Source organism: Seriola lalandi, unplaced genomic scaffold (genome assembly GCF_002814215.2).
Source record: "Seriola lalandi dorsalis isolate HSWRI2012SDOR001 ecotype SW California unplaced genomic scaffold, Sedor1 jcf7180002054912, whole genome shotgun sequence".
NCBI classification, from domain to species: Eukaryota; Metazoa; Chordata; class Actinopteri; order Carangiformes; family Carangidae; genus Seriola; species Seriola lalandi.
Window position 1 is genome coordinate 222,488 of NW_019525464.1, and position 26,316 is coordinate 248,803.

The 26,316-nt window shown below is 41.7% G+C and overlaps 1 protein-coding gene across 1 annotated transcript in view; it reads left to right on the forward strand.

The window, feature by feature from the left end:
- Positions 1-13,061, forward strand: part of klf7b (Kruppel like factor 7b) — a 65,976-nt gene extending 52,915 nt beyond the window's left edge. Inside the window, exon 4 of the mRNA XM_023430829.2 lies at positions 4,221-13,061. Within this exon, the coding sequence (XP_023286597.1) occupies positions 4,221-4,272 (52 nt within the window). The 3' untranslated portion in view covers positions 4,273-13,061. The remainder of the gene's footprint in view (positions 1-4,220) is intronic.
- The last annotated feature ends 13,255 nt before the right edge of the window (positions 13,062-26,316 follow it).

Below are 26,316 nucleotides of genomic sequence, written 5' to 3' on the forward strand. Positions count from 1 at the left end.
CCCCCCCCCATCATTACCATATTACTGTATACTGTTATATAGTCAGACAGAGATTACATTGAAAAGCCAAGAAAAAACAATGTGTCATCAAAACAGATCAGGTAACAAATGTAATTCAGCTCTACAGACATTTTTTTTTTATTGTGCAGAAAGTGAAAAAAAGAGGTGCAGTGAAAATATGTGCATTGCTGAAGAGGAAAATTTATTTAGCCCGAATGAACCAAATTACAGGCTCCACCGCCAACTTTATTACAGTCGCCAGCTGAAAGATGTGCTATGATTTTAATTTGCAGGCCGGGCGCTGCCGTAAAAACAGTTCTTATGATGTTTTTCGGCAGATGGGATAGTAGCTTTTTTTTTTGGGTGCATTCGGTTCACATTCATCAGTTGCAGACGGATATGTGCAGTTCACCATTCACCAAAAACGTGAGCACGTCCAGTGAACGCACTCTTTTAGGAAACATCCAGTCACAGAGCGTCAACCCTGTAGCGTGAGCCTCTAACATCACCTGAAGCTGAAGATAAATAATATAATAACACTACATTTTGTTCCTAACTGCAGCAACTTAGCATGGATTCTGAAATTACCACAGCTCTGATTTGGCCTCTGTCTGGTGTTTCCTCTACAGCAATGGCCGCTGAGGCTGATGGGAGCTGTAGTAATCAGTAGAACCAGTTGCCTTACTTAACTGGCTGATGTCAGTGTACTGTACAACCTGTTTTGGGATGAGGCAACATGAGCCATCCTTCAGTTACTTTGGATGATTTATATGTTAGCTCGGCAGACGTTACACAGAACACACATTCTGATGCCACCACAGAAGAAGTAGATTCTTTGTTTATTTAGAAAATCTGTTTCATAACATCTTCCCTCTATCACTCTGCCAAGGAAATGTGCTTAACATAGCAAGGATACACCTCAATTATTACAGTAACACACACACACACACACACACACACACACACACACACACACAGCTGCGGTGGGTGGAGCTCAACAGATATTAACATGAGAATGGCAAAAAGTGGCAACCATGGAGAGGTTAACATTAGATAGACTGTTCAATCTGACACTATTTCTCCTGGGGGAAACACACACACACACACACACACAGACACACACACACACACACAGACAGACAGACAGACACACACACACACACACACACACAGACACGTCAGTCTGTCATTAATCCTGCCTAATCAAGCGGGGACCCCCTGATGTTTCCATGGAGCTGGAGGGAGGAGGACTGATGAGGAGGAGGACAAAAAAAAAGAAGTCAGGTTGAGAAGGGAGAGTTTAGAGGAGGAGAAGAGGTGGATGGGAAGGAGGAGTGTGTGTGTGTGTGTGTATGTGTGTGTGTGGGGGTGGGATGGGGTGGTGGGGCAGCGTGGTAGGGGCGATACCAGCTGGTCTGGCTGCTCCGCCTCCCTACAGTGACACAGTAACTGGCATGGCCATCTGTCCAGCCACACACACACACACACACACACACACACACACACACACACAAATTGGTGAAGGTGCACAGTAGGTACCACATGGCCAGCTAAATAGGCTGAGGGGAAACACTAGACTACAGACAACAGAGAGCAAAGTTCAACTGTACACTCACACCCTGTTGACAGCATGAAAACCTGAATGAATTAACACATTAACAGGGGTTCTGTCCACACTTTATGTTTTTAACTGAGATTCTCAAGCATCAATGTCCACACTGAAACACCAAAACAGCAGGAAAGATAGCTGAATCTTTTAGTCTTTTTTTTTTTTTTCTGGTGGCAAAGTTGACGTTTTTAGACATCCATCATCTTTGTTTCAGAAATTTTAATGAGAAAGTCGCACGTCGACAGCAGCGGTGTTGTGCGATCGGCTACACTGACTCTCAAAATGAACGATCACAGAGAGTCAGAGGCTGCAGAAAGCTTGGATTTGTTTAGCGCCTGGCTATGCTTGTGAAGGGTGATCATTATACATGAGTGAATTTGAAAAGACCTGTTTTTTGTGGATGGAGATTGCTGGGGTGATGTGGACAGAAGGCCAAAACAGAGACACATTCACATTCACATCTCGACCAGGAGGAGGAGAGGTGATGAAGTGAAGAAGTAGGACTGAATAACACCCAGCGGGAAGCAGCAGGTTTACACTTTAACTGAATATAGTCGACATCTTTCTTTAGTCCTGACAGTAAATTGTGTTGCCATATTTTTGGATCAGATGCTGTTGGTTTCATGGAACAGTCCTTTTTTTCAGAATCCAGTCGCTACTTTTTTTATTTCTTTTCAAAGCTAATCTTCAAGCACCGCATTAAGAGTAAGGTCCTCCAATCAATAACTGAGGCTCATTTGATTGTTTTCAATTTTACTTCAAACCATCATCATGAGGAGGTGGAGGTGGGGGAGTTAAACAACAACTAATTTGTCATTAGCATCAATTATCAATAGCAGTCGAAGAATACATCAGAACATAACAGCTCAATGCACAGGACTTCAGTTTGACATATTTAGAAGCAGTTCAGCTGCTTCTGAGTTGAATTTGTGAACATTTTCAAATGATTTCTTTGCTGTGTTTTGAATCCAGTTTCCTGCAGCATCTAAAGACATTAAGAGACTGAAGCAGATTCTGCTGCAGCATGACAAACTTTCTATTATACTTTAGAGTGCTCAGCTCTGTCTGCTTGTATCTGGATAGAACAGCAGCCTGTCTAAATGCACACACACACACACACACACACACACACACACACACACACACACACACACACACACACACACACATACACAGTCTCACACACACACACAAAGAATAGCCTTGGCTAATTAATAATGAATAAAGCCTCTGGCAAATTGAATTTTTAATTTCTCATATTATTCTCTCCCACATTTTGTTTTGCCTCTCCTTTAGTCATATCACCCGTGATTCATTTTATTGTGCATGTTCAGCTTTAGTGTCTTCACAATGGTGTCATAAAATTAAAACACTCCATTGTGAAGACATGACATAACACTGTGAATCTTATATTTTACATCACCTGGTTTTATGTCTCTCCTCAGAGCAGGTGCAGTCACCGCTCAGTTAAATGGCCCGGCATCAGAAAACGCTGCCAGCCTGTCTGCGTCAGTGTCCATGTTCACAATACATATCTAATTAGCTTCTCCAGTCTGAGCTGGAGGAGTGACTGCAGAGCTGTGGAGGTCTGGCTGTGATTTATGGTGGTGTTTTAGTTGTATGCAGGAAATCACTGAGCCTGAATCGACCCATGTTCGTCTTTATGTCTGGGTTTCACTGGTGACGAAGTGAGATCATGACTGAAGTTCACTGTAGTTTTGAAATGAAGTGGTTGAAAATCTCATGTTGAAATAATACATTTACCGTTAGCTTTTCCGCTATGCTACATTCATTCAGTTTAATATGACTCTACAGAAGCAGCTATGGCAGTGGTAAGGAAGTATCTATCAATTCTGGATAAATCAATATGAAGTAATAGCACTTGTTAGATACCTGGAGGACCTCAGAGGTCATATTAGGATTAGGATATGTCCTGACTCAGGTGAGGTCGAGTCACACTGGTCGAGCTGGAGTTAGCATGTCTAATATTCAAACCTTATCCTTTGTGTTTCATTGCTGTTTAAACCAAAAGGTTAGAAAGACATGGCAGAGAGAGGATGGTACTGTCCAATATTTGTGAGACACTGTGGTTGATTGGTATCTATCTAACGCTAGCTACTTAGCTTCACCGGTCACTTAGCTGTGCATCAAACAGAATACCAAACTAAACCAGAGCATGCGGTGGATAGTTCATGGGGGTCGGGACTGACAAGTATTCCGAGCAAATACATGGAGACAATGTTTACTGTAGAGGGTTGGAAGTGTGGAGCATTTCCAGCAAATACACATTGCCAGTGGGGAGTTCAAGGGGCATGGGATTATGGAGAGTTCCCAAGAAATACATGGAGCCAGTTGGGATTTAAGGGGGCCTGGGAGTGTGGCACTGATCAGCAACACTTGCCAACCTGATCTTCTTTATATTGTCAGTTGAATTCATTTATGTAAGTTGTTTTTTTGATTTGTTCTTTTCCTTTTCTGCTGGAGTTTTTTTTTACATATTAATACAGTTTCATCTTTATATTTTGTGTTTCTCACTTACTGTATTTTTCATACATATTTCATGGATCTTTTAGATCTTAGATGAACATGGTTTGTGTGTTTTTCTCTGCAGGTGTTTCTCTCGGTCGGACCACCTGGCCCTGCACATGAAGAGGCACATCTGAGGGGCAAAAAGAAAAGGAGTGGGAGAGGGGAAGAAGCAAGAGGAGGAAGAGGAGGAGGAGGAGAGATAGGAGGAAAGAGGGATGGGCAGTCGAGCTACCAACCGCCCACCTCGTTCACCCCGTTCAAAAACCAGTCGGCAGCCATGACGCCTGCAGGGCAGCGCATCCATCTGAGAGGGCCATGAAGATCGCACAGACTGACGGCCCTCCCATCTTAAGACGGGGACTGGAGGAAAACAAGGAGTAGCTAGAATGTTGTTTTTCTTTAAAATTACACACTCACATACTCGCAATAGTAAACAGTCCACGCACCCGTCTTTGAATGCATCATCCCGGTGACCCTGGCTGCTCTCACGTGGCTTTTGGGGCTTGGACACTGCCAAACCAACATTATACTTAACTCGCTTGATGAAACATTACGCCACCTTTTTTCTTTCTCTGTATTCAGTGTGTTTAAACCATAAAGTCACTTTGGGTGAGGAGATAGTTCAGTGGGGAAACTTTAAATATCCGTATAGTCAGTTGTTTGTGCTTTGCCGGCTTCTGAAATCAAATACTCAACTTTTTTTCTTTGTTTTTTTAAATGTTTTTCATACACGGAACATAAGAAACCATCATCTGCCGCAGTCAGCTTCAGTAATCTATGTGAAGAAAACAACAATGCCAAATCTGCAGGAGAGAGACTGTACAGATTGACTTCTAGCATGGCTGACAATCGAACCCAGGGCTCGGATGCTGGGTGTTTTGGTGCACCCATGGGACCTCGGTCAGCGGGTGCTGCTGCAACTCTCAGGCTCTCCTTCAGTGGGTGTTTGTATCTCTCACCTTCATCGAGACGCCTGCCGCCTCCGCAGGCCATCTGACAGAAATGCGCAGCGACACTTTCTTCCCTTTTTTTCTACTTAGAGGACAATAATTCTTCTTCTTGTTATTACAAAGAATGATACTTTGTTCTTTTCTCTCTTGGAGAAAATGTCTTAAAACTCACTGAATTGTGTTAGAGAAAAAAAAAAAACTGAAAATCTAAGATGACTTCAACAGAATGTGTGGGATGAGAAGGAGAGCGTTGTTGGTCTTTTAATCCCCATGTGCACTGACTCTGCTCCTGCGGTCTGTAAGCAACCAGAGGATGAACAACAAAAAAAAAAAAACAGAATCATACCAACTCTCAGAAAACGGATTTGTATTTTTTTTTTTTTGGACTAAAATAAAAGAAGAGACCAGAGACGTCTTCAGTTTTTTGTGCAGCTCTTTTCTGCCCTGCGATTCACTCCAGCTGAAAAACAAAAACCCTGGCATGACCCTCCGTGGACTCGCACACTACCAGAGTCAGGCGGAGGATTCGCTGAAAACTGGAAACCTGTTTGTTATTTTTTTATTTCTTTTTTTCTTTTGTTGATTCTGAAAGTCATCCTGGAGCGCTTTCACAGACTCTGAGATCTCAGCTCCCTGGCAGCACTGCAGGGCAAGAAGAGCTGCGTTTTGCTTTTTCACGTGGGACTAAAGACGCCAACCAACCGAACAGACACGGTCGCACCGGCCCGGTCAAATTTTGCCTGTTTCGTATCCATTGACTGCACTGACTTTTTTTCAATGTTATCTGTGCTTTTTTTTCTACAGCGAAAAATATGGAAAAAAAGAAACACAAAGAAAAAAAATCATAAAAAGACTTGAAAAAAATACAATACAAAAACAATGCTGTCTCGCTCTACACATTGCATACACGACAAACACACATACTCCGTCAACACACGCACACATATACACACACATGCACACACACATGCACACACACATGCACACACACACACACACACACTTACACTGCAGTTTCTTTGCTCATGGCTCTTCTCAAGATAAGACTAATAAGATTTAGGAAAATAATTATTAAACTAATGAACAGAGTTGGAAAACAAAACACTGCATGGCAGGCTTTATTGCAAATGCACACACACACACACACCAGCTCATGAACACACACACACACACACATACACACACACACACACACACTCTTCCTGGAATTATATGTTCTGCTCCCAAATCTTTTTTCACAGTAGGAATTTAGCAACTGTTGTTTAGTAGAAGAGTATCTTAGCTCTCAGCTGGAGGTAACAAACGATTTCAAATCCTTTGAAGTGAGAAATCAGCTTGTTCTCAGTTCCAACAATCACCCACACATCCCTCGCTACAGTTTCTGCCTCTCATTTAATCAGCGTTTTTCTTTTACTTCAGAGACTCTGGTTACATTGTTGGTTACAATAGAGTGTATGAGCCACTGTTTTCAGCAAAGATAAATAGGAGTGAGATAATTGCAGCAGGTCTTTTAGCAAAATTTACAGCATGTTAAAAAACCTTCATAATCCTCAAAGCCCCCTTCCATGCTGCCTTGTGTACAGTGAATTTGAATGTCCTCGAGATGAATCCCCCCCGTCTCTCTTGACCCAAACAGAGATAAAAACCAGGATTATCAACGCACATTTCATGCTACTCTGCTGATTCAACAGTTGGCAGCTGTAGCACAAAAAAAAGCATAGCAATGTGCCAAATGAGGCGAAGAAGAAGAAGACTTGTATCTAGCAAACATGTTTAAACAATGCAGGGTTTAATCTGTTTTTTGTCCAGTCATACACACACACACACACACACACACACAGATTTTAAAGGTGCCCTTTTTTTCACCCAAGAAATCTGGGGCCGGTTTCACAAGGACAGACTTTGACTATGGCTTAGATATAACAAATAGTCAGACTTCAGATGCACATCCAAATTCATCTGTTGCACAAAGCAAAGCAGTGACGGATGGAGTCTTTTTGTCCAGTTACACCAGCAGCAACTCAATTCATTTGAACAAAATTGTCACAATGAGAATCATGTTAGTAAAGTCAATCTGCAGAACTGTTGTGCAGAATTTAATTTAAGCGGAATAAATCATTTAAATATACATTTTAATACCAAAGGCCTGTGGCTGGTTTGCTAGCAAGCTTCCTAGCTAATAATGTAGCTAGCTAGCAAGCTCACACCAGTGTATTTAACTGCAACAACACATGAAGGGATGTTTTACTTAATGTTTGATGAAAATAATGGCTTATTTCTGTGACCTGAATGTAATCACCAACATTAAAATGTCAAATGTAAAAAAAACAAAAACAAAAAAAAAATACATGAGAGCTGGAAACTGGTACGTGCACACATCCAACACCACCTGCTTCCTTTGCTCAATGGTTGCAGAAAAAAAACAAAAGAACTCGCCTTTCAATCACTGATACCGCCAACATCAACACGAACACTGACACCGCTGGTCCATCCGCCCACCACCACCTATATGCCCCGTAGCACATGCAAACAGTCTAATGCTCGCTGCTGCTGACTGGTGCGGCTGGGTGAGGGTGCAAGGTTCCTGAAGCTGGCAGGAGATTTCCCATCCCCATCGTGCCCAGTCATGGTGCCAGTCGGCCTTGCCAGCCTTCATTAGGTGAAACAGTGAAAACATTCCCCTTTAGGGGGGGTTTATGGTGCAGCTTCGAACAATCGATACCAAAAACCTCCAGCGTGGAACTGCCCTTTAGCCACGGGCAGAGTCTCCCCGGTCAGGAGAGATCAGCAGGAGACCGCCTCCATATGAGGCCTCTGTATCCAGCGGCAGCTTTCTCTACTAACTCTCTCTTTCTGCTAAATATGACGCAAAGCAACCCACGTTTGAGATGAATCCAGTGTTTCACTTCTGATTTTCATTTCATTGTTACTGGTTTCTGTTACAAAAGCTGTATTGATGGTTGTTTTCTTCAGCTTGGATGATGCAAAGTCACGCCAAAATGTTGAGACATGCAAAGGGATGTAGAAGGAGCCCTCCTATACAGGACGTACAATCATTAGAGGGATGGGGATCGTAGCACTTTTGTGAGGCTTTTGATGGCATGAATGTGTATTTGTGTGTGTGTGCGTATGTGTGTGTGTGTATGCGTCCCATTAATTAGGCATACTGTGAGGGAGGCAGTGTTTCAGCAAAGTGGTTAATAACAGATTTTTAACTGCTGAACATGTGTGCAACCATGTGGGAGAAATGTTGGTTGATGCATTTGGTTTTAATGAAAGTAATGGCCTACAGTGTGTTTATTAGGTGTTTGTTCTGACCCTTCATTCGTTCATACATTCATACAAGTCATGGAGCTCGATGACTCGAGTCAAAGAGATGCAAACTTGCACTTAATATCGAAGCACGCTGAAATCGGACTCCTCCCTGCCAGATTAATTGAAACCCCACGTTTTCTTAAGGCTCATTATTTTCAGTTTTGTTGTCTCCTTCCCCCAAAATCTCAGGATTTGTCAGTGTTTGTTCCGATTACTAAAAAAAATTGGTGAAATAATAATAATACAAATATCCAGATGTAAATCAGATCTTAAAAATACCATTTGCAGCACAAACACTGTAGTTTAAACACTTCCTACATATGGGAAGTCACAAAGAAGCCGCAAAATCAGCAGCTCATTTGCCTTTTGTACTCGTTTGTCCTGTCACTTCGTGTTACCGGACGCATTCTCGAAGCTGCTAATACCCCAAGAGGATCTAATTGACCAATTTCTGCATGGATGCTGACTTATAATTCAAGTTGAATAATTGCTCAAATTGATTTGCTCCTTGAGGTGAAAATCGATAAACAGTGAATATGATGAGCCTTAAGGAATGCGACACCTTCAGCACGTTTTCGTGTTGTTTTGAGGATCTCACACGGAACAATTCTGACCCAAACAATGTAAACATACCAGGGTGTTGAAGATTTCAAATCCCACTTGACATGTGACAGATCTTAAAGTCACCTCTGGTACAAGTTCACATCTCGTTCACTTCATGCTCAGCCTGTCGAAGCAGGTTTTCTGTCACAGTGTTGCTCCGTGTCTCTTGTCGTCTCTCAGGCTCCTCCAGGCCGGCTAGCTGCCGTCCCACGGCTCTGATTAGCATTAGCACTCCTGGGCCCTGTTCTCTAGCTGCAGTTCAGCTAATGAGATAGCTCTGGGTCACAGGGAAACTGAGTGGTCTGGAAAAAAAAACAAAACAAAAAAAAAAAACAACAGGGACCTTGAGCCGGACCGATTCCAACGGTCCATACCCGGTGGACAGATTTGATGTAGGAGAAACAGAAGATCCCGTTAGCACAGAGAAATGCCAGGAGACAGTGAGATATTTGTCAAAGAGATTAAACTTTGATGAAAAAAAGGATTTAAAAAATCATTTACCCACACAAGAATCCTAATCCTTAAATCAGCCCTTGCATTTTATCTCATGTATTACAGATAAAATAAATTACCATTTATCTGCAAAGATATTTAATCCACTCTGTGTCCCCCAACCCTCCCTCTTCCTTCCCAGTTTAAGTGCCATTCTTGTTTCCCTCCATCCCTCCATCCTCACCCCATCTCTCCCTCTCTGTCCACAGCAGTTGTCCATGCACTGTCAGCTGCAGGAATGCTGAATGCACACTTTACACAATTTGCCCAAAGATTTACATATTTGCAAGTTAACTGCTGTGAATGTAGTAGATGTAGAGGAACGAGCCGAGAGGCAGAGACGCAGAAAATTAGTGATGGATGGAAGGTGGAAGGAGAGGGATTGTTATTCTTAGACTCTCGTCCCATTAAATCTTAATTATGCTCCGAATCTTCATGCTTCGTATCATTCTCAGTCTCTTGTCAGTCATCAGCTGGAGCCGAACGCATTGTTCACAATGTAAAATAATGTTCTCATGGTTTTATAGGGTGCCCAGTATAATGGCGCTAGCAGCTTAAGCAGGAGTGAAGTAGCTTTAGTTTAAGTTAGCTTCTTAGCACACTGCAAATAACACTATCAAGTCTCATATTTCAGAGTGAAAGGTGGACTGGAGTCTTGGAGTTACATCACCAACTTCAAACAAGTTTACCATTCCCATACATCACATGGTCAGAGTCTAAGCAAGAGGAAAGTCTACCCTTTGGGAATTACTAAAGGTGCTTTCACACTGGCACGTTCGTCCAAATGCGGCAACAATTCACTTAAAAGGTTTTCCGAACGCAGGTGCAAAGGAAGAAACCGTACTTGAGTCCATCTGGTACGGTTCCTGTGTTCCTGTTCAGTCGCTCTTCGGTGAGGAAAGAGTTGCACGATCGTGCGACAGACAGAGGAGGCATGTGTCACCAAATCTGCAACAGACAAGCTGCGATTTGCAACATGAGATAATTGAGCAACCCAGCAACCCATGCATTAAATTTGTAGAACTTGCACATGTATCTGCAGTTTGCAACTGACCATGATTTGCGAAACAGAATGTCGCAATAGACCAGCAGAGCTTTGGATTGAAACCAACAAAGCCAGTGTGAAAACAGCCTTCAGACGTCCTCTTTGTAGTTGTTTGGACATTCGACTGTCCGGGCTTCAGTTTCCACAGTTTTCCACCATATCACCCTGGAGAAGGATTGTTACTTCTGGCAGCTTTTGTAAATAGCGTGAGATCTTACATGCAGACCGCTCTGTGTGAATTTAACCGTATGTGGCGACAGCACTGTCTCAGACATTTCAGCATTTCTATAGATCTGCTTTAGTTCTCGCAAACATTGCACTACATGATCATACTTAGCTATTGCACTCTCCATGTGCGCGCACTGCTAGCATAGTCTGTTGGAGCACTCTGTCAAATATCCACTTAACATTTGTTACACGTCCAGGATGCACTTTTGCCACAAGAACCATTTACTGTAGGTCCACTAGCGATAGATCAGACTGACATATCTACTTAACCTTCCAGTGAAATGCCTTTTTTCATCACTCTTATTCTGGGGGAATATGTTGTACTTCACACTCAGTCATGCTGTGACTTGGTTGAACTTTCTTGGTATCAGTCGCATCCCGGAGTGTCTGTCTGTAACTACTGTGTTTGTCCATGCTTGATGTGTCAGTATATAAGAGATTCACAGACCTTTACCCCTCTCCTCGTGTCTGTATGTTCCACCTCACCCGCATACCATTCCCCCCTCCACCAAAACCACAACCGTCAGAGCCCTCTGGGGCCCAAACATGCCGATAGTCTTCAGATATCCAGCTGTACTGGGAAGTATTCTCAAGAGCTACTATGCAGCTTGGGAGCTCCAAGCAGTTCTTCGGTGAGACTGCAATAACTTTTCCACCTTGCCAGCTAAATGTCCTCGGTCAGTACAGTTTGTTCAACTTAAGTCGACTCATCCTCGCCGGTGCTTTTCCATCTCTGCCAGTTTATCTGCTCAGTTAGTCTCTGAGGCCTGATTCGTTCTTCTTAAGGTCTTTAAGTTAAAGAACTACCTTCTGGAGCTTGGCCCACTGTTTCATCTCTCTTTATGTGAAAAGAGGATTGGTACCAAAAAATTCGGTTTGTCTATGGTACACAGTGCAGTATCATACTCCTAATAAAATACTAATGCAGTTTGGCATTACTTGATTAGGTGATTAAAATGTCTCACTTCCAGAGCATCAAAATGAGCTGTGCTAAATTAGAGCTCTTCTTCCTTGGAAACTAGGTTATTTTTGTTTCAGCTTTTCAAAAATTTTCATTTGTCAACAAGTCTGGAAACTATTTAGACATGTTTTCCAAATTAACCATCTGCCCAGAGCTAAAAGTTCTAATTTTCTTTCTTCTGGGATGAAACGAGAAAAGTAATCTCACCTACACCTACAGATGTAGGAAGATTCATTTTCATTTCATTGAGACTCACTTCGGGCGTAAACAATTGCCTCCAAATAGGTAATGAGTTCTTTTACACCATAAAGTCATATTGATGTATTTTTCTTTTATAATGTGGGTCTTATTTTCGAACTTCTGTCCATTCTTTTTATTGGATAAGAAAACATGTTGCTGCTCACCAGAGATCTAGGACACAATGTCAAAGACATAAAACAACTTCAAATTTTTCTTTTGGTTCAAGCGCCAAATAAAAGTTTTAGTTAATTTTGGTTAAATTTAGATATTAAATTTAGTGTTAGATAGTTTTAACGTTGAGGTTTGGGATTGATGTTGATCTTGCTTGCCCAAATGGATGATGAATGAATCTCTGCAGTTCATCTAATGAGTAACATGTTGTCATCATCAACAGGAATGATAACCAAAATAAGACCCAGATTGAATAGAAAAAGACATTTACCTTTAAAATAATAAGCATCGGCATCCACACTAACTCAAACAGAAATCTGGTGGAGACACAGAAAGGATTTCGGTGCCAATCCTCGTGCTACATGTTTAGGTAAAGTGACCAATCCAGTGCCATCATTCAGTGAAAGCTGGTATTTTAGCACCATTATATCTAGTGTGTGTCTATAGTCAACTCCAACCACACCTGTTAAGGAATCGCAACTGTATGTTTTCTGGGATGAATGGACATGTAGAAAAGAGAAGAAGATGGCAGATGTGTTTTCACCATCACAACATCCCTCTCACCTGTCCTACAGGTGCTCTGTAACCCTGACACCTTTCACATCAGTCCATAAACCGTCACTTTCACCCGCCTTCCTCTCCTCTGTCACCGTCACATCTGTTGAGTATTTTTGATTTGATTTGATTTTTTTGAGTTCTCTTACAATTTTTTGCTGTACAAAGTGTTTAAAATATTATTTGTATTATATGATGTTAGTATGGTAATGTTCTTTATTAAGGAAGAAGAAAATTTATTTTTGTTACTGGTCTGTTTCATAATTCTTTTCTAAATTGGTATTGTAAGATATCTATGCAAGAACTGTTAAGTGGAGCATTTTTATTTAAGAATGTAATATGTGTAATAAATGGTAGAATCTGGTCGTGGCTCTCTTGTATTTTGTTCTCTCAAAAGTATTTGAAAAAAACTTTTCTTACTCCTTAACAGAGCTAGTCTAGTTTCACTATTGCTACATAGCTAACATTAGCATTTACAGCTGCTAACCAGTCTAGAAGAAACACTGTGAGTTCAGCATCAAATTTCACTCCTGTGCTCACCAAGAGCTGTCTCCAGTGGTGGAAAGCAACAACATTGTTAATTCTTTTCTCTATCACATCTTTTCTTCTACTGAAGTTAGCACGCTAACCAGCTAGCCCCAGCTCGTTACGTCACTTTCCAAAAGCGGCTCCTGTTGCGTCCAGCCCGACCTGAAGACGAAGCGCTGCTCAGAGGACGTATTATAAGACAATGATGGCCGAAGCTCTTGTCAAGCAACGATCGCCACCACTCACTCCTCGCAAGAAACTACAACTCACTTAAAAACTGCAAATTCACTGTTTTTTGATTTAAAACATCAGGTTACCCCCCTGTGTGTAAGTGTTTGGTCGTCTCCTGTGCTTCACCTGGGCAAATCACACACACACACCTGTGCTTGATGCAGGATCCTTCTTGACTGCACATTTGGATACACAGCTTGTAGCCTAATGCAGCTAAAACAAACCCATTTGTTTTCATTTGGTGCTACCTGTAAAGTGCAGTGGTGGGAAAGTGCCTTGACAAGCGTAATCAGTTATACATATTACTCATTGAAAAGCCACTGCGTTACTTTACTACGGTGGCCCTCAGAGCTCAACACACTGCCACTTAAGAAAACAAATGCAAAAAGACAACAACTTCAGAAAACATCCTCATCAATCAGACAACACACGCGCTGCAAATACTCACAACACAGCCGAAGGATTAGTCTAGCTCAGTGTGTTGAGCTCTCAGGGCCACCGTACTTTACGTTACTTTATTTTCTACACTCAGCTGTCAGCTCCATCAAAGGTGCCTTGACACCATCCAAATCCTCCACACGCACACGTCGCATCTTTTGTATTTAACACATGTAGAAATAGAAAACATGACATTTCAGTTTAACAAGCAGGCGGCCGCGCAGCCTGGAGGGATTTACTGACCATCCAGCAGCTAGCTTAGCCTCGGTGACTGCACACAGCTCTTCAGAAGCGTTGACTTCAGAAGCACTAAAAGTGGTTTCTGCAGAATGCGCCTGTGGATGATATTTGGCACATTTAAAACAGAAAGAAAACATAGAAAACACTCACTTTTATTGTTTTCTACGGCCAAGAGGTGGTTCAGATTTTTCGCTGCCAGAAGTGCAATGGATTTTGTTCTGGTCTTTTACAGTACATATGGCATGTGAGTGTTGTATTAAGTTGATTTAATACAAAAAATATATATATATATTTGAATCTATCCTTTAATTCAGTGACATGCATCATAGTGGTTTGATGCAATTTTTTATAACATTCACTCCGTCGACATCTACTGTACCAATCTCACATCTGTGTGCTGCGTCGTGTGTGTGCTACAGGTGGGGGAAGAACACAAAGTACCAAGACAGAGGCAAATAACAACCATAACAACAAGCATTTGTATCGTGGTCAAGACAAAAGACAGAATTATTAGGGCCGATTATTGCAATCTTCATTATTGATTAATCTGCCAATATTTTCTCAAGTAATTCATTATTTGGTCAATGAAAATGGTCACAGAGAATTGAAATAAACAAAATGCCCATCAGATTTTGTTAATGGGGGGGGGGGGGGGGGGGGGGCGCGCTTTCAGTGCTGTCTCCTTCATCCCACTTCACGTTCGCCTTTACTTTAAACAAGGCAGGCAGACAACTCAGAACATAACCTTCTGGATAATGACTGAAATCACCCCTGTATGGACACCCAGATGACTTTAATTATGAATAACATGGTGGCACATTATTCCTTCGTAATGGCCGTTTAAGGCAGATGGACACACCCTGTCCAGCCGCGGGCAAGAGCAGAGATGCACCGAGAACCGCCGTCACATAACTACAACAAAACGGCTCATATTCTCAACAGTGGCGGTAATTTAAGTCTTTATTACAAATTAAAACAATCTCATGAATATCTATGGCTCTCCCCTGCCTGTAAATGGCCTCTCCATGGCTGCTGAGACTGCCCTGGTCTTTAATTACAGCTGACTTGTCACTGACTGAGCTGACATACAAACCAAGACACGCAGGCTAAATGAGGTAATCAAATAATTAATGGCTAATTGGGGATCAATTAAGTGGAAGAAAGGGAGCTCATAAACAGCATATCTGCTCTGTAAGTTTGTCCTCTTACATAGAAATTGCTAATGAACTAATTAAAAGGGACCAAATTGTGATTATATTTCTCTGGAAGGACAGACTTGATATTCATTCCTCTGATTTAAATCATCTTAACTGGTCTTTTGGCTTGTCTGTAAATACAGACTTTGCATTTCAACATATGCTCATGTTTTCTTTGCTGACAGAGCGAGCCCTTATGATGCTGGATGAAGACATTTCAGCAAAGCCAACACAGGATTATTATCGTTCCTCAGCAGTGGGCTGTGCTGGCTAGAAAATGGGAATTCACAATGCTGATTAGTGTGGGCATTTTGAAGTTTTGCAAGCTTATTCACTTCTTGTCAGAGGTGGAGAAGGAAGGCGGGTGAGCTGTTTCTAATCTTATTCAGCAGCATTAGTCTGTGTAGTGTTGGTAAGTGTTTAGAGAAACAGCAACCCTCAGCTTTCCTCAACGGCGGAAATAAACAGGAATGTGGTGAATTGGCCCCATAGCATATTCTGTAGTTATCTCCGGGAAGACTCATGTCAGCAAGCGACTCTGAGGCCACAGCGTCCACCACTACCTGTCAAACATATAAAGCTGTTTTGTACTAATATCACAACTGTGCACAAAACAACAGCAGCTCTCAGATTACTCATGTTGACTGAAACAACATGGAAAAAATGTGAATCCAGCAAAATTTAATGCTAAATGTGTCTGTTTTACTTACTAAGCTGCACAATCACACTTCTCTGATAATATACTTTTAATGCCAGTTTTTTTGTTTATTTGTTTTTTTCAGAAGCTACATTTTTCCTAACGCTTGCTTTGTGCAACATCTACATTTACATGTTTTTCAGTAAAGCAGCGGCCTTCTGTGGCTGAAAACAAAACCATGAGAGTGTCGACAGTGAACAAACACAAACATTGATGTTATAAAATATATTGACTGAAGCTCCTTTAAGGAGAAGATTTGTCATGGCAACCTGAGTATGGTTAGTTTGGTCCCAGCTGTAACATGACCAGGTGTAATTCATAAGTCTTGATTTTAGGCTGGCCAATCAGATTCTAAGGGTAAGCCTTGCTACCATTGGCTCCTCCCCTGGCACACCTCAGTGGCTGGACTTCCTGTCTATTATTATTGGTTCATTGAGGTCAGGTGCACAACCTCAAAATGTCTTCCCTTTTAAAAAGAGCTCTACTGAATGTGCATTGTTTTGTCTACGCACTTAGTGATTTACACGTAAATATACGTGAAGCTGTTTTACAAAGTGAAGTAATGTCACTTTACTGAAATCCAAAGTCAGTCTTCCTCTGTGTGGCTACCACAAACAACAAACAACAAACAACAAACAACAAACAACTGCATGCTGAAAGCAAACAAAGAAGTCTGCTCCAAAGGTAAAAGAAATCCTGTCTCTCAGATGTGCATGATGAATGAGATCTAGGCTGATTTCCAAACACTGTCAGTGGGATTTAGAAGTCAGAAACATTTATTTGGTCCATTACAAACCTTTGTTTAGTGAGTTCTGCTGTTTCCTTTTTTTTTTTGTAGCGATTTCAGCAGCATATCTCATCAATCTGAGCTGTAAGCGCACTACAGTTGGCCTCCAGAGTTTCTGCCAAACATACTGATCTAAAAATACAAAACTACATGCACAAACATCTCTCTCTCTCTCTCTCTCTCTCTCTCTCTCTCTCTCACACACACACACACACACACACACACACACACACACACACACACATCATCCTCTTCTCGGAGAAAGCACGTCCCAGGGAGACAGGAGTCATATTTTCTAACCCACTACCTGCTTGTCTTGCTGAATATTATTTTAGCAGCTCAGCAGCTCAACAGAGTCTTTGTTTCAAAATTAGAGGCACAATAAGAAAAGTAAATTATGTATAGCGTGTTTTACTTTAGTGCGTGTGTTTGTTTCCATTTGTTCATACACAAAGCAGCTTCACTGACACAGTACTTTTACCTCTGGTACTTCAAGTAGATTTTGATGCTAAAACTTTTATACTTTTTTGTTACTTTTACTTGTAACAGGGTATTTCTACACTGTGGTATTGCCACTTTGAGTAAAAGATCTGAATACGTGTTCCACCACTGAAGGAAACATGCTGTACAATTGGGAAATATAATTTTACGCAACCTGACCCAGAGTTTTACAAAGATATCTATCTAGTCTTGCAAAGAAGAATATCCCGCACACTGCTCTCACTCAGCATCACAATTTCTTTATCAATCTATTGTTTTGGTCTTTTGACCTCAGAGGTAAAACCTGTGAAACTGATTTTTTTGTCAAGACCAAAGTGACTTGAGAAATATTCATTCAGGAATGGTTTGGGTTTATGATAAGAGTTCTGACTTGTTGCTAAAAACAACATAATAATAGATTAGGAAAAAAGAAAAGAATTTGGATTGGCAATGTCTTTTGACCAGATGCTCTGCAGCCAAAAGGTCAGGGGTCAGTTTGATACGGATGTTCTTGGTCTTTAGGGACCTGAGTCCATTGATTTTGGTTTTACTAAAAACGTATTATTCCTTCTTGTAGCAGCAGCCTACAGAGGAGTTGGTTTTGCTGCACTTGTGATGTGTTTGTGATGAACAAAGGAACCATGAGCGCCCACTGTGTTGCTCTTGGACAGGTGTGTTTCTCTGCTGTTGGTTTCCTGGTGTGCTGGGTTGTGTCACGCTGCCAAACTCAATACAGCTCCTGCCAGATTCTGGAGGTGGGAACCTTGATTAGTTGTGACTCCGTCTTCCTGAGTTTCAAACACGAGCTTTAAGACTGTTGATAATGTTTCCCCGCTTCTCTCCTGAGCCAAGTTTTGTTCCAGTCGTGGTTAAACTGTTCTGTTTTACTATAAAAATTGAAAACACAATTTTTTTTTTGTTTATGTTTATGTTAAATGGACTTCTCTGAGGCGGTAGCGGCTTAGTCTGTAGGGGTCGAAGGTCGGGAGTCTGGACTCCTGGGGGTCACTGGAGCAGGGAGAAGTGGTTCGTGTAACTTCCGTCTTTACATGTTCAGATAGATGAACTAATTGCAGCGAGTGTCTGCGGAGGTCCACAGACAATCAAGTCTTTAGCTTATCTGCTGCTTACAGCCACTCAGGAGGTCAAACACACATTAGCCTGCTATCACCGCTAATCTCTCTCTGTCTCCCTGTCAGTCTCTGCTTCCTCCTCACTCCACTTCAGTAGCTTCCTCTGTCTCTCTCTCTCTCTCTCTCTCTCACACACACACACACACACACACACAGTGCGTGTAGATGTACTCTCTGATGTTTTGCAGTAAACTGATTTCTCAAACATCACGTAAAGAAGAAAACTGTTTTTCTTTAATAATGTTCAGCAGCAAAAGGAACTCTGTTTAGACGGGTACATTTATGCTGTGCAGACAGATTTTTTTTTTTTTTTTTAAACCAGGTTGTGTTTGTGTGTTATTTCATGTGCATGGAAAAGACTTCCGTCAGGGAAAGTACCTCTGTGGTGGCGTTTTGGGAATAAAACTGAAACTACAGCTAAAAATTCAGCTTGACTATTAAAATTAAGACACATTCACAAAGTAAGACTCTCAGCACAAGTCCAGATTGTGCCACCAAAAAGGCCTCAGTCTCAGTCCGTAGTACGTGCTGTCCGAACATGTTGGAAATCAAGTGTTTACACCTGATGTGAACAGCAGGAGTGAATAGCAGGACAACACAGAGAGAGGAACTCTGTCTTCCCGAAAATCATTCCTCTGCAGAGGCATCATGCTCTTGCAACGTCAACATACAGTCACAAGCTACACAATCTGTTTGTGACCAGGGCTTCCCTGCATTATGTCCAAGCATACAACGACTGAAGGATAATTATCTGTAGCCATTACAATTAGCACTTTGCCGCCTGCTCTATTAAGTCGTATCAGGCTCATTTGCTTGTTTATTTTCAAGTCTTTGATGATTTTGATAAGAGTAAATTGCATGACCTTTTTACGTCCTCCTGCTGCAATTAAATGTCTTTTTTTTTTTTTTCATTGTTAAAGTCATTAAACTGATTGCCCTTGTTTTGCCTTAAATTGATATTTCAGGGGTTTAAACCTTTTTTGACTGTTTATATTTGTTAGGATCATCAGTATCTAGATGCAATGACAAGGTGACATTGTGCCCTATATTTTCAAAATTTTCCCACTTATTATTACTAATTGCCTTGTTGAACTGTAGCTGCATTAAAATGCACTGACCACAACAGGCAGTAAAGTTGTTTGTGTCCCATTTGCTTTGCATTTTTATATTTGTATAGCATTATTATACTATTCTCCTCAGGAAATAGTACTGCCAAGTTTCCCATAGCTCCAACAAAAAAGCTAAAGCGTCAGCCTCCCCAAAATGACGATGTAGAATTGAGATGTAATCAGGTAACATTACGGCATTATCTAAAACAGTAATCTACCAAATGGTTCCTTTGTGCAGACGAAGAGCGCCGCATGTCCTGCTTATCACAGAGAGTCAAATATCCAGCAGTGGTGTTTTCGTCCCCCTGTGTCTCAGTCAGAGCTTCTGTCGTTTGGTTGACTTTATCACTGTCTGTACTGTAAAGCTTTAAATTATTCAGTGCATGCACAGATTGAAAGAGAGAGAGAGAGAGAGGGACCGGGGGAGAGAGACATTATCTCCGGCAGCCGCCTCCATTTTTCTCCTCTTTCGTCTCGCTGCACACCAGTTCAGACAGTGTTTACCAGAATCAACCCACCCTCCTTCCTCCTGTCTGCTGTCCTCTGGATGGTTTTTTTTTTTTTTTTTTTTTATTCCTTGGTTTTCACTGGAGGTGAATTACTGGACAGAAATGTTAAGTTTACTCAGCAGCTGTGGATTATAAAGTCCGGTACAGTGATCCTGAGCAATACATGCTGCAGTGGAACATTCATACTCATTATATTGTGGCACTGACACCACCCATAACTCTACAAACCCTGATTTACTCACCTGAAATATGGAATACTGCAGTAGGGTACATTTTCTGAGATTTCAAAACTGTACGCTGACACAACAGAATTTGGAAAACACCACTTTGACTTGCTTTTAGTCTCTTTTTCTAGTGTCTTGTAGTGTCATTACATTATATCCAATACAATTTTTTTGTACCTCTGGGCCTGAAAAAAGAAGCCAACATGGAAGTGCTAAAAGCTGCAGTTCCTCGAATGTCCACTTGAGGCTGGCTCCAAAAGTGAGTCAGTCTCCATAGAAACCCATGTTAAAATGTCCAACTTTACAGCAGGAATAAACATGTTTACAGCCTGATTTAAAGCAAAACAAAAACAAACAAAAAAACAATTCTGTATAACTGCCAAGATGGTGACGCTACATCCATCTTCATTTACAGTCTATGGTTATATAGTGTCCTCTGCTATGTTGTGCTATAAAGTCCTATAGCGTCTTCATGCTGTTTGTTCTATTGGCTTTATTTTATAGATCGACAATTTGCTGCTTATTCTATAGGAAAAACAGAGACACTATTTAATTGGTACATTTAAAATTAAAATTATTTCCAATTAGTTTTTAGCGTAACCTAGACAGCCTTTTAATCAGTGCACAGCGAGTCAGCTTAAACATGCAGAAATGTGAAATTTGTCTTCAGGCAAGCATAATGAATTAATATTTACATGGGTTCAAGTGGAGCTTTTCTTTCAAGGACATTTCTATTTTCCCCTGTACTAAATTACATAGTTATATCTAGGACACGTTCTAGGAAATTCTAAGAAAATTACAGATGACTATAAATAAAGCAGTGTCCTATAGTTCTGTTTATATGATATCTTTTAGTGTTTTCTGCACCTGGTACTTTAGATGGAGCGTCCACGTGAAAAAATATTACTGAAATACTGACAAACTGTCAGATGTTTTTAACTCAAAGACCTTTAGTTTCACAACCACGGTACAGCACTAAGAGCTGGTTTGAGATCTGTAGTTTCTTTTTATCGCTGAGATCCATCAGAAGCTCGACTCACTGTCACATCATCTAGCCGTTCATGTGCTTGACACACTTTGATAACCTCAACCTGCACGAACTGGACATCAACTTGATGGACATTTAAACGTAGAGATAGAGAAACACAAGATGAATTAATAAAATCAGTTTTTCTTTGGCTCCCAGCTGTAGGCAACAGACGTGTTCAGCAATACCTAAAAAAAAAACAGGCCTGAGGTCAGGGTTTCTTTAAGATGTGTCTGATCCATGACTTGTGTTTTTAGTTAATCGTGTTACCAAAGGAATAATGGTCCAACCAACAAAATCAGACCCAGATGCTTAAGAAAAATATGAATTTTCCTTTATTTAAAAAGCTATTGACTGTCCTCTGATGTAAGTTTGGTGATGCTATTCTTGCCTTTGATAAGAGACCTGCAGGAGCATCATGGATTCCTCCTGTCCATGCAGCTGAAAGCCTTCAGCTCTTTGTGTCATATCTGTCAGTGTGTGATCATCACACATGAAACGGTACAGAGAGAATCAACCACAGTGCTGCTGAAGGGCCAGTTCCTCCTCACATTAAGCATCGGAGAACAATAAGACTCTGGCCTTGTCCAGTCCTCCTCCAGATTCCAGATAGGTCAATAAATATCCACAAAACCCTGTTTCATGATTTAAGAAAAAAATGGATTTATATTTCTGACTGAGGACGAGGTCGTTTGTTCAGAAATCAACATGTTCACGTTTTCTGGCTGCATCTGAGACCTGTAATAGTTCGTAGTGTTAATAACATGTCATTTAATTGCACCCTCTGGCATTTTAATAACTGTATAAAGAATGTGTTTCCTACGGGAGACGTCATGTCTAAGACTGTAGAAGTGGAATCAATGAGAGAAGAGTTGTAGAGAAGCAAATGGACAGTCAGAAAGCCTGTTTGGTCATTCATTCTGAATCTCTACCCTTCAGTGTGTGTGTGTGTGTGTGTGTGTGTGTGTGTGTGTGTTAGTGTTCAATGCCCATTTTTTCTGTTTTCTGCACCTGATGCGCTCTCTCCATTGTGGAAGAGGAAACAGAAGAGGAAGCCTGAACTAATACACACACACACACAAAACACACACAACACACGCACACAAACAAACACCAAGCTTATTCACACGCATACACAATCGGTTTCTCCTGAGTCAAGGTCTCAAGTTATCGTTCAGGGATCTGCTCTGATTGAACCGGAACAAAGGGCACAACACAGTAACACACTCAGCAAAGTGTGTGTGACGACGTTATTGTCCCACAGTATGTAGTAAAAAAGAGAAATACTGTACTCAAAATGCTTAAAATGAACTGAAGTATTAAAAGTAAAGTCAGTAATTGTAAAGAATTATCCATTTTTATTAGAACATTTCCTTTTAGAGGTCAGGGACTGTTGAGGGCGGCTCCGGTGAGCTCGCTCTCGTCCCGTTATAGCCGCTCGTTTTTTAACTACCGGCCCATCAACATTACACGACAAACCAAAGCACATCACTTTATCCTCTCAGTGTCTGCAGTTTTTTTTCCTTCCAGTTATTCATCGGAGGAACATGTAAGGTTTGTTTGGACTCAGCACAAAGTAGGTTCAATTCATGGGCATTCTGCACGAGCATGTGACGCATTGTTTTAAGACAGACTTGAAATAATGTGAACCCATCGTTGAAAACCACAGAACAAAGAGTTAATGAGGAGCAGAGGGAACACAGTGACAGCAGGGCATACACAGCCACACATTAACACAGCTCGGAGGCCAAAGTGTTTAAATACCATGTCATTCTAAAGGTCAGGATCCAGAGACTTGACAGACTTGCATCTTGACATATAGTTTGCTTATGAACACTCGAGATCTGACTTGGACTTGCATTAAAAGACTATCACGTTCCAGTGCGTCATTCTGTTCGGTGGTTGTGTCAAAAAAAATTCACTTAATGGAGCTTCAGCTTTCAGAACAAAAACTGGGATACATTTTTAAGTTAGTATGTGTGGTGCTGGTGCGTGTGTGTGTGTGTGTGTGCGTGCGTGTGTGTGTGTGTGTGTGTTTGTGCTGTCAGCCTGTCCTTGCTGTGTCCAGCGGTGACAGCAGAAGCTTTGGTCCTGTCACTGCTCATCGCTGCTTCACATCCACAGCGCTCACAACGTGTCAGTGTTTCTGTTCCACATGGAGGCCAGTGGGGCATCATTACCATCTGGCTATAAGGCTATACTGATGTCAAATACAGGCCAGTGAACAAACACACACGCGCGCGCGCACACACTTACACACTGATCATCCACACAGTGTGCTGTTAGCACTTGGAGAGCAACAGGGGGAAGGAGGCACCGCGGACATGAGGCGAGCCGCTGTGACAGTCCGTCCAAATTGACCGCCAGCGCTCTGGTGGCAGTTGGCCTGGTTCCTTCTCATTGTACTGTGACATTCCCTCAATCAGCACTGTAACACTCACACACGCAGAAACATGCTCACACATGCGGCGCGATATCCTCCAGTGGCCCTCATTGTCTCACTAGACTATCCATGACTCATTCTTCCCCTGACTACAGCTTCCAATAAAAACACACACACACACCAATTTGTTCCTTTTTATTCAGCAACAATAAAGATCAACACTTCTTGTGGCCTGTTGGGACAAAAGAAAAAGGTCAGACATTCAGGAAAAGGGTATCTTCATTTTTGAAAATCAGTCCGTCTATCGACTAAATATAAAAGCATATAAAGGCCCTCACTTCTCAAAATCCTATTTTTGTCACTTTTACACGTTCATTCACTTAAAGACCAATAAACGGTGTCGTCTGACTGTCTGATTGTCTGACTGCCAAACTTCAGACTCCGCCAACTCCTGAGAAAAATATCTTGGCTTTTTAACGACATGTTCCACTTACCTCATCAGCTGTAGTCACTAACTCTGTCTGCTGTTCGGTCCTGAGCAGGAAGTGTACAGCTGGTTTATCAGAGCTGGTTTGCTGGTTTGAAAACAGCTGCCTGCTGCTGTCTGAAACAAGCTTCATGAGACTGAACCAAACAGTAATTGAAAACAAGAGGCTTAAAAGCTCCAAAGAGCTGCAGAATTATCTAATAATTTTCTCTGGATCATCACTGCAGGGAACCAGTTTCATTTTGTCACTGGATTCACTGATTTCCTGCGACCTAGACGGGCCAACACGGATGCAAAAGCAGCGGTCCGCCTATACTACTACTATAACAATAAATATGAAAATGGTATGAAAAGAGTGCTGTACATAAATATGAAAACAGAAATACACTGAAAGACATTGATCAGTTATCTAGCGACTGCATTTCACTTACTTGTCAAACTGCTTCAGAACTTTCCCAGTCAACAACACATATCCAGCTGAGAGTGTCCTGACAGCCGAGTGGTTTAGGTGCAGACCATTTTCTGAGCAGTGATCCTCCAGTTCGACTTCCAGCCAGCCCGACTTCTTCCTGAATGTCATTCTTCTTCTCTCTGTCCCTGCATTTTCTGTCTCTCCACACTGTCCTGTCAAATAGAGGCATAAAATCCCCTATTGTTCCCTGTTGCCGGGGGACTGTTATTGCTGGTGGATGGGCAGACTTTTTTTTATTTTGTGTGTGTGTGTGTTATTATTTTGAGCATTTTATGCCGGCTGCCTGGGAGTCGAACAGGAGAGTTGTTGCTTTTGTGTTTGTGTTGCAGCTTCTGCATCGTGTTGACCTGTCTGGGTCACCGTACTGATAAGCCCAGATCAACATATGTCTGGGTCCTCAGCCAAGTCTGGCCCATATACTTCCACATCTGGGCAGAGTCCAGCTGTTATTTTGCATTGACTGGCAGCCGGAAGATTTTCTGTGTGTGCGCCAGAATTGGCCCAGATGTGGGAGTAGCATCATGCTGTATATGGGCCAGATTGGGGCCGTGGAACCGGTGATATAATGGGCCAGGAGAAAACAAGCATGTGGCACAAGCATGATCTGGATTTATGATGCTGTCCGGGAGTGAATCCGTAAGACTGCATTTGCATATTTTCTTATGTAATTAAAAAATTCCAGTCAGCCACCTTTAAAGCTCATGTATTTTATTTTATAGCTGTTCTGAGACCAAACCAGGCTGAAAGATGAAAGATCACGTCGACTGAATCCTAAAAAGAAACAGGTGCCGTGTTCGGTTGTAATATAGAAACTGTTTTTGCATAACTGGTTGAAAACAGATGAACCTACAGCACTCATCCCTGGCGAGTTTCACCTTGCCCAGCAGTCTTCTGAGAGCTGTTGGTCTCATTAATCTCTTGTTTTCTCTCCCCTGCCAGCTTTCCTATATTTCTTTTTTTCTTCTTCCCTCATCCCTCGCTCCTCCTCTCTCCTTTCCAGACAATGATCCAATTAGCTGCTAGCTGCCGTGGCACCAGTTGCCTGCAGATGTCAGATGCTTGTGTATGTGTGTATGTGTGTGTATGTGTATGTGTGTGTGTGTGTGTGTGTGTGTGTGTGTGTGTGTGTGTGTGTGTATTTGTGTAACTGCCTCAGTAATTACCAGTCTGATACTCCTGCAGCTTACTAACCTTGTTCTGAGTTCTGACTCTGTGCCTCACACTGCTGGGGTTCACCGCTGTTTAAAGAGTACGTGAAGCTGTGAAACAGTCCTACGGCTTTAATCAGCGGCGCTGCTGTCGAAGTCATGGATGAACGTGCACTTTGGTCGGGAGTGAAACAGCCACAGTGAAGCTTATGTGTGAAGCAGTGTTAGTGTGTTCTAGCGTTGTGAGATTGGTTTCTTGAAGCTGAAATAAATAATATAAATACATGAAAGCACGTCGAAACCCACGAAGAAGAAAAGGTAGCATATGGCCTATGTTGAACCGTGGTCTGTGGTCTTCACAGGCCTCAATCACATTTTGATTATTTTCCAAATTTTTTACAGAATCTTCATTAATGACATTAATGTTATATTGTGGTTCTTTTTATTATGCTGTACATTACTGGCTCCACTGTATTAAACTATTGATTTGCAACAGAAATAACATTTCAGAAGACGGGATGCCACCTGA